General features: G+C 42.6%; 1 protein-coding gene across 2 annotated transcripts in view; it reads left to right on the top strand.

Moving 5' to 3' along the window:
- The window catches only part of DAG1 (dystroglycan 1), a 71,527-nt gene extending 58,705 nt beyond the window's left edge, over positions 1–12,822 (top strand). For both annotated transcript variants that reach the window (XM_081185832.1, XM_081185833.1), the window contains exon 3: positions 7,802–12,822. In XM_081185832.1, the coding sequence (XP_081041958.1) occupies positions 7,802–10,189 (2,388 nt within the window). In that variant the 3' untranslated portion in view covers positions 10,190–12,822. The remainder of the gene's footprint in view (positions 1–7,801) is intronic.
- Positions 12,823–13,244: the final 422 nt, after the last annotated feature.

The raw sequence follows: 13,244 nt of genomic DNA, 5'->3' as shown, positions 1-13,244 counted from the left end.
CAGAGTTCACAGACGTGCTGATGATAGTGGGCAGGCAGCGCTGAACATAACTGCTTCTCAAACTGAATTGCTTGAGGGTTTGAAATACAGGATAGCGTTAATATGTGATAACCCAAAAAGTTACTTTGGGGATATATTTGAGTCCAAACACCCTAAACACTTACTGCTGCATCTGCACACTGACATTCCCGCTTCTGGCTTCACATAGCCGCTCTTCTGTATCAGACCCTCCCTGCAACTGCTTCCATGTTCTGCTTTGTGGTGGCTTCAGTTGTTAAGATCTAGGAATAAGCACCTCCCAGAAGTCAAACTCCAGCAGCAGCAAAGCTGTGGGGGAGAGGGAGTGTGAGTTTTCAATACACACATCTATTCAACCCTTTTCCAAGAAAATTGATCACTTTTATGAACTAAGATGCTTGCATTCAGTAATTAATTTCATTTATTTGGGTTACATTGTACCCTTCTAGGGGCTTACCCTTTACAATAGCAAGTAGCCCACTATTTCCTCTATTTAAGGTCTCATAGAGAGAGTGGGTGTGAGTGCAGGGTTCCGAGTCACGAATAGAGCCAGCATATGTTCAGTAGGTTTCCCCTATGCAGACAAGCTCCCCATTGCATGGATTGGGGGGGGGGGAAGCATAGATGAGCAGGCTCAACATGCACATCCCTACCCTCTCTTCATGCCCTCTTAATGGCGTGGAAGAAATAATACTTAAAGGAAGAACTAATATGTCCCTCCTATTGTTTGTTTGTTTTACTCCTAGAGTAACTTACATGGTAAAAAGGTAAAAGGTAAAGGACCCCTGGGTGGTTAAGTCCAGTCAAAGGCGACTATGGGGTTGCAGCGCTCATCTCGCTTTCAGGCTGTGGGAGCGGGCGTTTGTCCACAGACAGCTTTCTGAGTCATGTGGCCAGCATGGTTAAAACCGCTTCTGGCACAACGGAACACCATGATGGAAGCCAGAGTGCACGGAAACGCCGTTTACCTTCCTGCCACAGTGGTACCTATTTATCTACTTGCAATGGCATGCTTTCAAACTGCTAGGTAGGCACGAGCTGGGACAGAGCAACAGGAGCTCACCCCGTTGTGCGGATTTGAACTGCCAGCCTTCTGACTGGCAAGCCCAAGAGGCTCAGTGGTTTAGACCACAGCGCCACCCGCATCCCTTACATGTAGCTTACATGAAGCCAATACAAACCTAGATCAATAAAAATAGCAGTCACTTGAGCAGTAAAACCAGTAAATCAGAACAAAATATATGAAAGGTTTCTTACAATATCCCTTGCCCAGACCTTCTTAAAGTATGCACTTGGTGCCAAAAATAAAAAGGCAGCACCAAGCAAACCTCTCTTGGAAGGGACCTCCGTAACAAGGTTTGAGTGTCTCAGGTTACCACTTCCCTTACTTCACTTGGCAGGGAATATGGAGTCGGGTCGCCGAGGCATTTCTGAATATCTCATGCTCAAGAGGATGGTCTCTGGGGATGTCTACTTTGAATTGTGCTTGGATAGGGCTGTAGCCAATGCTGCTGTTCCAAAGCTGGTATAATAGATTCCCTAAGTCTTGTTGCTTACTGTATCTAGGGCTTTTTATGCAATCAAAAGCAGGGAGGCAATATGCTTGTTAACAGTTGAAAGTTTGTCTGCATGTCATTTCAGTGAGTGGCAGAAACAATGTCTTGAGGAGGAAGATGTAAGTTTGGTGACTTCACTAGACAACTGAATGGATGAAAGCAGAATGGTGACTGAGAGAGACAAAAATGCTTGGCTTTTTCTGGTGTAACTGACTAACCTGATTCTCTTGCATGGTGAACATTGCAATTTTTCAGTTACCGTATTTTTCGCCTTATAGGACGCACCGTCCCATAAGGCGCACCTAGTTTTTTTTTGGGGGGGGGGTTATTTTTTTTCCCCCAGGTGCGGGGCTGGGGCAGGGGAAGCCCGAGCTTCCCCCGACCCCAGCCCCCAGAACAGGCAGCTCTCTGCAAGCCATGGGAGCCCAGCGCCGGCTCCCGCTGCTTGCGGAGAGGTGCGCGAAGCCTGGACGTGCTGAGCTCGGCGCGCGCAGGCTTCAGCATGCAGGCAACTCCCCGCAAGCGGCGAGAGCCCAGCGCCGGGCTCCTGCTGCTTGCGGAGAGGTGTGCGAAGCCTGGAGAGCGAGAGGGGTCGGTGCGCACCGACCCCTCTCGCTCCCCAGGCTTCAGCGAAAGCCTGCATTCGCCCCATAGGACGCACACACATTTCCCCTTCATTTTTGGAGGGGGAAAAGTGCGTCCTATAGGGCAAAAAATACGGTAGTTCTTCAATAGCTTTCAAATATGCAAATAACACGCTTTTCAAAGCCTCTCCTTTCTTGTTTTGAGAGGACTGTATCCTTCAAAAACAAACCCTTATTTGTTTGTGTTCAGAGCTATAAGTTTTCAGAAAAACAAAATTAGCGGTAAAAGTTCTTTCTTAAAAGTAGCCAGCTGTATAGGAGTCTTGATATGATAATCTGAGAATCATGCAATCTGCCTAGGTTTTAGTGACCTGACTCTCTGCCTTTTAGCTTCTTTTCCCTTTCTGCCTTCTTTCATCTATCCATCTGTAGTCATCTTAGGCTTGAATATCTTTCTATTCTGCTAAGATAGCATGGGGAGGCAATATCACAAACACAGCCATGCACTTTTTAGGAATTAATGTAGCCACTTGTCTGTACACACCGAAGTGAGGCTTTAACCATGGAATTTCTTCTAGATTCCACTACATATTCTGGCCAATATATGCGGTATGACTAGAAAAGTGTTTCTTGGGTTTATATTTGTATGTGAAATCTTAGTAAAAAATATTGTGGCTGTCAAAGCCATAGTCTGACTGCTTGCAAAGTTTACTATGTGTGAGGATGCAATTACTGTATATGGGATTTGTTTGTTTGTGGAAATCGGCATTAACAAAATAATAGTCCCTTGACACACAGATGCATCTGAAGCACAGAGTGACAAGTAGATGGGTGGCTGGTCTGATCCTGCAGGGGTTTTCTTAAGTTCACAGCTGCAGCATTGGCAAGATATTATGGAACAACTAACCCTGGTTTACACTTTGGCAAAATTATGGTGCTAGAAAGTTATCTTGCACTTTTCACTATCTGAGAATTGGCTTTGTCTCCCATCTTCTTTGATTATCGGGGAAGGAGTAAAGAAAAGAAATTGAAATCTGTATATATTTAAATAGGCATAAATTGTCAGTGATCTGCTACTCTTGGGGCAAGGATGAGCAGTGAAAGCCCTATTGAAAAGGGCACCATTCCCATACATAAACAGTGTCTGGTGCATAATCCATACTTGGTATTCTTTTTACTTGCATTTGCCTTTTGGAGCTCAGTTACATAAACTGCACTGGTAGTGGTTGGCTTGTTTCATATTCTGTCCAGAGTTATACATATTATAGTCATGCTTGTGTGGATGCTGCAGGGAAACGTACTTTGTGGTTGTCATAAAGGTCTGGTGTTAGAATTTTGGGCTGCATGTCTCCTTTTTGAAGTTAGAGGTCGTAATACTATACTACATAGTATGAAATGCACTTAAAGAAGCTAGAGTTAACTTTATTTCCTGAACTCTAGCGTGAGGAAGTTCTGCAAAGCTGCTTTAGCTTTACGAGGGAAGCAACATACTGTTGCTTCATTCCTGTTTAGCATCATGCGGGAAATATTACTCATCTTTGTCCCTCAGATTTGAATACTTCTTGAAAATAGTACTAATCAGCTGAAGCAGAAATAGTATGTTGTTGTTTTTGTTGTCATTTATTTATTGGCTTTATTATTCAATTAGAAATTGAAGGTGTGTATCTGTCTTTGATCCAGTTCACATGTAACACTAGATACCTGCAAATCATAGTTCCTTTCTTGTTCTTAACTATTATATTGGGCTGAGTTAGTACCAAAGTGCTTCCCCCCAAAAAAAATCATTTGCACCCCTCAAGTGATAATGTTAATACTTGGAAACCATGGGGGATTCATTCTCCTAGTATTCAGCTTTAGTGCCCACAGGGCACTCTGCCAGCTTTCATTGGCTTTCTTGCTTCTGTTTCCCGAAGTCTGTCACGGATAAAAGGCAGAGTAGAGCTCCAGCGGCAATGGAGAGTTTCAGATCTAAGGATGTAAGCTATGCACTGGGAAGACTTTGCCTCGGCAATTCACTAGTTGGCCTCACTCAGATCACTGCTGTTGACCACCACCACCACAACATGCCCTTTACCCTAAGGTCCCAGGGCAGGGTACAATTTAAAATAGAACAGTAAAACATTTTAAGAACTTATAATTACAGAAAATACAGTAGTGTGGATAGTAGCAATACTGGCTTACCTTTGGTACCCACTGTAAAAACTTAAGAAGCTTCACATATATTATTGAAATATTCAAAGTGCTGTAAAGATGCCAAGTATAAAATCTTTCTATGCAGTATCACCTCGAGACTTAACTACATGTCTGCTTGTGAGTCAGGCATATCAAATTCGTGTCCTCTCATGCTTCCACCTAGTTTCTAAAACGATAGCCATTTAAAATCTGTCCAGTACTGTGTCTCTTCAGTTGGCAATGTGATTTTGACAGAATTGAATACAAGCATCACCTCAGTAAGGTTTAAAGTCGCAGTAAGGAATTGTGAAATATTCTATAAGCAGTTCCACATATGGTACCTTGACAAGGTAAGAGGCTTAAATTTAAGGTGTGGCTCACACTGTCTGACAGCTGGTCTCGGCTGTCATCCTGCCAAGCTGGAGTTTACTCTTGCTGAAGAATGTTAAGGTGGCAAAATTTGGGCAGTTCTGTTCTGCATTCCTTGCTTTGTTGAACTGATTTAGTGACCCAGTGACTGCAGTGAACAAAAGAGGAAGGCACATGGTTGAAACATTTCTAGAATTGGGCATACACTTTGAAATTTCTCCTTACTTAAAAATCCATGGTAATAGTCCATGGTTATTATTGTTAATAATAATAACAATAATAATTTTAAAGGCATTTCTTAAAATGGATTTTTTAAAAAAACATTAATCCTCAAAAGGGAGCAGTATATTCAGCACTTAGCAGATACTATCCCCTGACTGAAGATGTTCTCAGTGGGGCTGCCTTGCTGTGATATCACAGAATGTTCACAAACACTTTTAACTACTCAAGAGAAAGCTGTTAATATCAAGGACCCAAGACAGAAGGAGCTAGCATAGATAGCATTTTGCTTACTGAGATGTTTGCACCTCCAGGTGGTTGGCAGTATTTGTAGAAAAACGGGGAATGATCTGGCCAGAAGTAAACATTTTTTAACTCATGAATTTTAGCATTTGCTTAATTCTCCCATTGATGTCAGTGGGACAACAGTGTTACACTCAGGCTGCAGGCTGCGTTTATAGAGTAAAATGAAAATGGCTTTCTTCTGGGTAGACACATAAAGTATTGCACTGTAAGTTTTCTGAGAAAACGAACTTTTCCATTCACCTATCTGTGGTATTCTTTCTTTCTTACCTTACCTTGTTAACACACCACTTACCAAAAATAAAATCAAAGCTGCTGGTTGCAATCAGCTATCTAAATTAAATCTAAACCATTATCTATTGTAGTGATTCATGCAATTTTTCTCCAAAAAAAGTATTTAATTGTTCCTTTTGTAAAATGTGTTTGTGTGTTGTATAATGTTGTTGATATTGAAATGTAATTGTTTCCTCAACTTTAGCTGTTCTGAGGGCTAAACAATACTTGCAATTTGCCAGAATGAGAGAGTATTTTCATAATTTAGGCTCAGTTTGCATGTATCACATTAGTTAAATGAGAACCATCTTAAGGCAGATACAACTGAGTTACTATTCTTTACATTGAATATTTCCCCGGAAAATGACTGTACAGTCTGAAACAAGTTGGGATTGGGATATCTATCTGTTATGGAAGTAGTATTTTTTTTTTTTTTTTGTTCACCTATTTTTTTCTGTTCACCTATTATGTTTCCCCTTTTGCTTCCTTTTTTTTTTAAGAGGAGGGAGGTACAGTACATATGCAATGGATCCAGAGTATAAATTTGAGTTTTGGCAAATCATGAAATATATGAATTCTACAGACCTTTAGAGAAACAAAAATGTCTTTTACTCTGAAAGCTTAATCACAGCTGTGCACTAGACTGCAGCAAAGTCATTTGGAACTATACCTAGAAAGACCCAGATTCTACTCATGACCCAGAATACCTTGTAATGCAAAAAACAAAACCCCAATAAAAAAATACATTGGAATGCAAAAAAAAAAAAAACCAAACCTCAATAAAACAAGATGACCCTGTTCTGTTTCAACTGTTGGATACAGTTTCTAGACACCAAATCAACATTACTACTTATTTTAAAATATTATTTTAATTCTGAAGGAGCACCATGCACTGTAAAGATCACAGATAGAGCAGTCATAAAATGTTTTGCTGCCTGAAATGGAACCAAAATGGTGCCTCCTCCTGCTGGGCAGGATGGTTGCTGGGACTCTCTTGGTTTCAAAGCATACAGGAATTCGCACAGAAATAGATTTTATGTAGCTTTTCCATCTATCCTGAAGAAGGAAAACTCAGCTTGGCATGCTATCAGATAGTTACTCTGATAACAAATGGCTATAGAAAAAGCAGGATCCCAGTAAACATACAGTCTGCTAACTGATATTTTGGGTCCCATGGCTACCCATGAAACCAACAAAAGTATGCAGGTTTCATCCATGCCCCTTTTCCTTCCTTCCTTCCTTCCTATCCACAACACCATGAAATACAGAGTTATAACCGAAAGCTATATAATTGAGGGGAAATGGATGAAATAAGGAACAGGAATCAAAGAGGAGGAACTAGGTGCAGTGACCTCTAATAAGATCCTTTTTGACATATGGGAATGCTTTTTTTTGCTTTTTTTCGTACATTAAGTTTCCACTTCCTAAAGTAGGCCAGAGGATTTTGAGTATACATTCATATATGTAATTGGACTCTGAGAGCTAAGCGCTGCCGCATGTCATGCAACAGAGTTACTTATGAGAAAGTATATAATCAAGTGTTCTGTTCCTGAATACAAATGTCTTAGGAGACCTTAGTACACTTGAATCCTTAACTGGTGTCCTTAAGTTTCTGAAAAACTTTTTCTAGAGTGTTTCAATTATGTATATTTGAAGCAATAAAGTTGGTCTAACAGAACCACCAGCAGGAACCTTAAAAGGGGACTCTTGTTTGTTCTTTCTGGCTCCTGGTGGCCCTTTGGCACAGTACGTATCTTTCCACTTTTCTGGTAGAACTTTGTGTTTGCTCATGTTGCCCTGATGCAAATGGCTAGGCATACTGTAAAGAAGCAGTGAAAAATCAGGGTCCTCTGTCTACATTGGAACACACTAGACACACTGAGTGCACGGCTTAAGTACCACTTTGATCATTTTAAATTTGATAGTTGAAGAGTTTCAATTATGTGTTTTCTTTTTATTAGGAAAAACCTTTTGGTACCCAACCAAGTGAGTGTCTGTTTTCAATCCTGTTTTAATTTATTAATTGGTTGTTTTCAATCTCTTTGACCTGTCAAGTTGAGCTACTTCTCAAGATTTACATTCCATGTGTACTTGCTGGAGGGGTTCTTAAACGCCTGTTGCACAAACTTTAAAGACCAGAGTTTACTGTTATACTTATACTGAGCCCGGCCTTGGCTGGGGAGGGCGGGGTATAAATAAAAATTATTATTATTATTATTATTATTATTATTATTATTATTATTATTATTATTATTTCTAACGAATGTTGTAACTACCTGTGACTGTTTCTTTCTTTCTCTTTCATAGATTACCGAAGCTGGGAAAGAAACTTTGCCTTCTTGGTTGCATTGGGAACCAGAGAGTAGCACCTTGGAAGGTCTCCCGCTTGATACAGATAAAGGCATTCATTATATCTCAGTGAATTCAATGCATCTGGTATCTAATGGAAGCTACGTGCCCCAAACCACCAATGTCTTTTCCATTGAGGTTCACCCAGAAGATCATAATGAACCTCAGTCGGTACGGGTGGCTTCACAAGATGTGAATGAAGTAGCACCGTTTGTGTGTAGCGCAGAGGAACCAGTCACTATTTTGACTGTAATTTTGGATGCTGACTTAACAAAAATGACACCAAAGCAGAGGATTGAACTTTTAAACCGAATGAAAACCTTCTCAGAAGTGGAACTTTATAACATGAAATTGGTTCCTGTTGTAAATAATAGACTCTTTGACATGTCAGCCTTCATGGCTGGCCCAGGGAACGCAAAGAAAGTGGTGGAAAATGGAGCCTTACTATCTTGGAAACTAGGCTGTTCTTTGAGCCAGAATAGTGTCCCAAACATAAGCAATGTTGAATCTCCAGCTAAGGAAGGTACAATGTCTGCTCATCTTGGCTACCCCGTGGTTGGCTGGCACATTGCAAACAAGAAGCCTAATCTTCCAAAGAGAATAAGGCGGCAGATTAATGCTACACCAACCCCTGTGACTGCTGTTGGGCCTCCGACAACAGCCCTCCAAGAACCGCCAATTAGAATTGTTCCCACACCCACTTCCCCAGCCATTGCACCTCCCACTGAAACAACAGCTCCTCCAGTAAGAGAGCCTGTTCCATTGCCTAGGAAACCCACAGTTACTATTAGAACAAGAGGTGCCATTGTTCAGACACCAACCCTTGGACCAATTCAGCCAACCAGAATGATAGAAGCAGTTTCTACTACCCCTGTCCAGATCCGGCCAACAATGACTGGGCAAGTTGAACCTACTGCAGCAGTTACACCGCCCACAACAAAGAAACCAAAAAGAACCACGCCAAAACCGTCCACACCATCAACCACCGATACAAGCACGACACGAAGAACTCCCAGACCCACCAAAATTCCTCGACCTCCAAAGACTCCCGGGACTACTAAATCGCCTTTCATTCCACCAGAAAGAGTTTCGCCACCAACTCGCATACGCACCACTACAGTTGGAACTCCCCGTGTGCCCAATGATCCACCAGAACTGAAAAACCACATTGACAGGGTTGATGCGTGGGTGGGCACATACTTTGAACTCAAGATACCTTCAGACACTTTCTATGACAAGGAAGATACCACCACTGATAAACTGCAGTTGACCATGAAACTAGAAAATGAGAAGCCATTGGAAGAAAACTCGTGGGTGCAGTTCAATAGCACTAGTCAGCTAATGTATGGACTACCCAATCGCACACACTCAGGCAGGCATGAATTTTTCATGCATGCCACAGACAAAGGGGGCCTTTCAACAGTGGATGCATTTGAAATATTTGTCCATGGTCTTGGAGCCGACGAGGTGCCTCCCGTTAAATTTAAAGCCGCATTAGAGGGAGACTATACTACAGTTGTCAATGACATTCATAAGAAAATTTTGTTGGTGAAGAAGTTGGCTTTTGCCCTCGGAGACAGAAACAGTAGCACTATTACCATAGAAAACATTGTCAACGGCTCCATTATAGTTGAGTGGACAAACAATACTCTGCCTTTGGATCCATGCCCCAAAGAGATGATTCGCACCATGAGCAGAAAAATTGCTGATAATTCTGGCAAGCCAAGCCACGCTTTCAAGAATGCCTTAGCGCCAGAGTTCCCGGCTAAGAACATTTCCGTTATTGGTGCTGGTAGCTGCGGACGCATTCAGTTTATTCCTTTCTATAGAGAAGGACTTCCTACAACGGCGCCGCCTACAGTTGTGCTTCCGCGGGATCCAGAAAAGACCAGCGAAGACGATGTGTACCTCCACACGGTCATCCCCGCTGTGGTGGTGGCAGCAATCCTGCTGATTGCTGGGATCATCGCTATGATTTGCTATCGCAAGAAGAGAAAAGGCAAGCTCACCATAGAAGACCAAGCCACCTTTATCAAGAAGGGAGTGCCCATCATCTTTGCCGATGAGCTGGATGACTCCAAGCCTCCCCCTTCCTCCAGCATGCCGCTGATTCTACAGGAGGAGAAAGCCCCTCTCCCGCCCCCAGAGTACCCAAATCAGAATATGCCAGAAACCACCCCGCTCAACCAAGACACCATAGGAGAGTACACGCCACTGCGAGACGAAGACCCCAACGCACCGCCCTACCAGCCACCCCCTCCCTTCACAGCACCCATGGAGGGCAAAGGCTCCCGTCCGAAGAACATGACCCCCTACAGGTCTCCACCTCCCTACGTCCCCCCTTAATGAACAAGAGGCGCTTGCGGAGATGGGGCCTATAGTTCCACACCAGTGTTGTCTGTAGGGGTCGGTGGCCTGCGAATCCGTTACCAATTAGGAAACCAACATACATAAGCTCAAACGTAGCCCGGTCCCGGCAGGCCCTCTCTCCGAATGCGTTTGCTACACCACAGTGCTTGTGGAATTTTCGGGACACTGATTTTATTTTTGCCTAACAGCTTTTGTTTTGTTTATTCATAGGGGGGGGGGATCTACTTGGCTCAAAAAGTATTTCTGACAGCAGGCGTCTCGAAGCATCTTGTGCAAAGGGAGAATGGCTGGACATGCAGGCAGCGCTAGGGGTGGCACGCTGGGTCTCTGCTGTTTGCCTTTAAAACTAACTGTACTGTTTTTTCTATTTCACGTGTGTCTAGCTACAGGGCATAACATGAAACGTAGCCTAAAAAATTAAAACCGGAGGACTTTCTGAGGTCAATGTTAAGTTTTTACATTTAATTGCTGTTACCTAAACTTGTATGTATAGAATGGGGAGGGGGAGGGGAAATGCTTTACTACAAATAAGCTCCAGGGGTGTTTCCAATGCCAGTCAGGCTGAGGGACCGTCTTTTTTAATCAAAGGAATCCTATTTTTTCACACATTATACAGTTCAGTCATCAGCTGGGGTCCTTTTTGCAAGCTCTTGTTGCTCCAGCCTGCCATTGCTGGACCGATGCCAGGCCGATAGCCGTAGGTTTCTGAAAAAGGGATGGAGTTTGGAGAGCTCTTTGCAATTACCAAAAAGAAAAAAGAAGCGAGAGAGAGAGGGTTGAATCTAGCTATGTAGCAGCATTTGCTGCCTTTCGGAAACTGGGGCCCCAACAGTGGTAGCTGCAGGCTGCAAGGGTCATGGTGCTGTGCTGAGATTTTTCATCTGGAAGGCATCCTTTGGCTTTCGAAACACTCTTGAGATATTTTGGTGAACATGCAATATTTTTATGTAGTGTAATGCAGTTTCCTCACATCAAGACTCCTCCTGGACCACAGTATTGGAACAGTCCCTCTTCCCCCCCGATCACTCACTGCTGTCCTCTGCACACACACAGACGCAATAGTAGCTGTCTGGCGGTTGGCAAAATAAAATAAAAAACATGTGCGCGCCAGAAATAGTTCATAGCGAAAATCAGTGAACTCTCAGCTCTAATTTTTTACTAAATTTTTGATACAGCCTCAAATTGTTTTATTAAAAAAAAAGTGATTAAAAATGGTAATGCTGCCAGCAGTTTGTATGAGCTTAGCTTCTTAGTATCAATTCAACGGGACTGACTGCTTTGCTCATTTTGGGTTTTTTCCCCTTTCTTTTTGGTCTCTCATAGTCATTGTTTTTAAATATTAGAGCCATGTCTAGGTTTCTTGCCTTTTTAAAAAAATGAACTTCCACATGTCTCTCCTGGGAAGTTGGAGTGACTGTCAAGGTCACCCCCATGCCTTTCTCCCCCCCTTTCAACAAAATGATTTTAAGCATGAGTTATTAATTTTTCTTGTCCATTTGAGACTATTTTTGGTACATTAGAGGGAGGAAAAGCCCTTTGCAATAATTAGTCCATCCCCTGGCTGGGGGCTGGGCAGCCTCTGGCTGACTTTGCACACAAAGCAGACACTTTTAAGCCATATTGACTGTTTTGCAAAGTATGATGGTGTGCTGACATGGCCAGTTAACACACTAGTGGATGAATGGCTAAAATGGCCTTCACCTCTGAACTTGCTAGGGTGGCATTTCCCATCAAGCCTTTTTTTGACTACTTGAATAGGATTTTGTCTATTAAAACAATTGTTAATTTGACTATGGCCCCATATAGTTCTGCACTCTGCTTCTGCCCCCTGAGGTGGGCTGGAGGGGTTTGTGTTGAAGTGAGGGTGACTGTAAAGAATGCTTCAGGTTTAGCCTTTGTCTAGTTTGACAGGTATAGATTTGCCCCACAAAGTTTTTTTCCCCTTAAAAAAACAACCACACACCTCTCCTCTATCCCTTCAGTGCTTGAAAGTTGGTGTGTGTCTCAGATGAGAAGAAGCGATGGATTCCGCTCCACACACAGGAGAGCTGGTTGAAGGGAAAGGGATTAAGTGGCACCACTTAGGGCAGACTGCTTTTGAACAGACACTAGAAATACGTTTGTAAGAATGCCTCCCCCCACAAGCTAGCAACCATGGCAGCACAGTGCCAAAATCTATACTGGCAGGCCTGCATTTCAGATGTCTCCAAGTTATCAACACACACAGCCTGCTAAGCCCAAATGCTGCAAGTTAGAAGGGCCTTCCAAACAGTGCCGTTGTCCCTAGCAACTGATGCCACTTTATAATGGTCATGCGCAAGCGCAAACGGTTTCAGGCCTGGGCCTACCTGTCACCATAGAAACTGGAGGCGAAGGGGCAGTGAACAGAATAATAACAATGGCATTCTCATCAGCCGCCTTCCCCCTAAGCACCAGTGCTGTTTATTTATGCCACTAGACACTGTAATGGTGGGAGAAAATCTTGTATTAAAAGTGTTCACCAACCACTGATGTGTTTTTATGTCCTTATATAATTATTTTAAAAATGTGTTTTCTGCATTCTGTAAAGAAACATATCAAGTAAATAAACCAGTGTACTTTACTACAAACGCAGAGGCTAGTGTGCTCTTCCGTTAGACCCCTCTGGGTTCCCAGCACACAATATTCCCATAACATAGAAAGCTCAGACTGGAAAAGAAGCTGTAGAAAGTGCAGGAGAAGAATCCCATTGATCTCGAGGGTGCTCTGTTGAGTGCAGTAAGTGAGCTCCATTCTGCTTTGCATAATTCAAGGCTGTATACTCATTACTGGCTTAAAGATTTTACAGTTTAGGAGATGTGAGAAACAAAGCACAATGATATCTGCTTAAATCCTCCCCGGTGATGAAAGAAAGATTTATTTCTCCATTTTTTAAAAAAAGAAAAAGGTCAGAGTGAAGTTGACAAGTAGTACAAAGGTTGCGTTACTGGAAGGAATTATTTTGAGTGTCAAACCAATAAAAGATTCCTGGAGTCGCAGCCTTCAAATACCA

This window comes from Podarcis bocagei, assembly GCF_964188305.1.
Source record: "Podarcis bocagei genome assembly, chromosome: 2".
NCBI classification, from domain to species: domain Eukaryota; kingdom Metazoa; phylum Chordata; class Lepidosauria; order Squamata; family Lacertidae; genus Podarcis; species Podarcis bocagei.
Note: the sequence above shows the minus strand (reverse complement) of the source record. Positions and strands in the feature narration are given on the sequence as shown.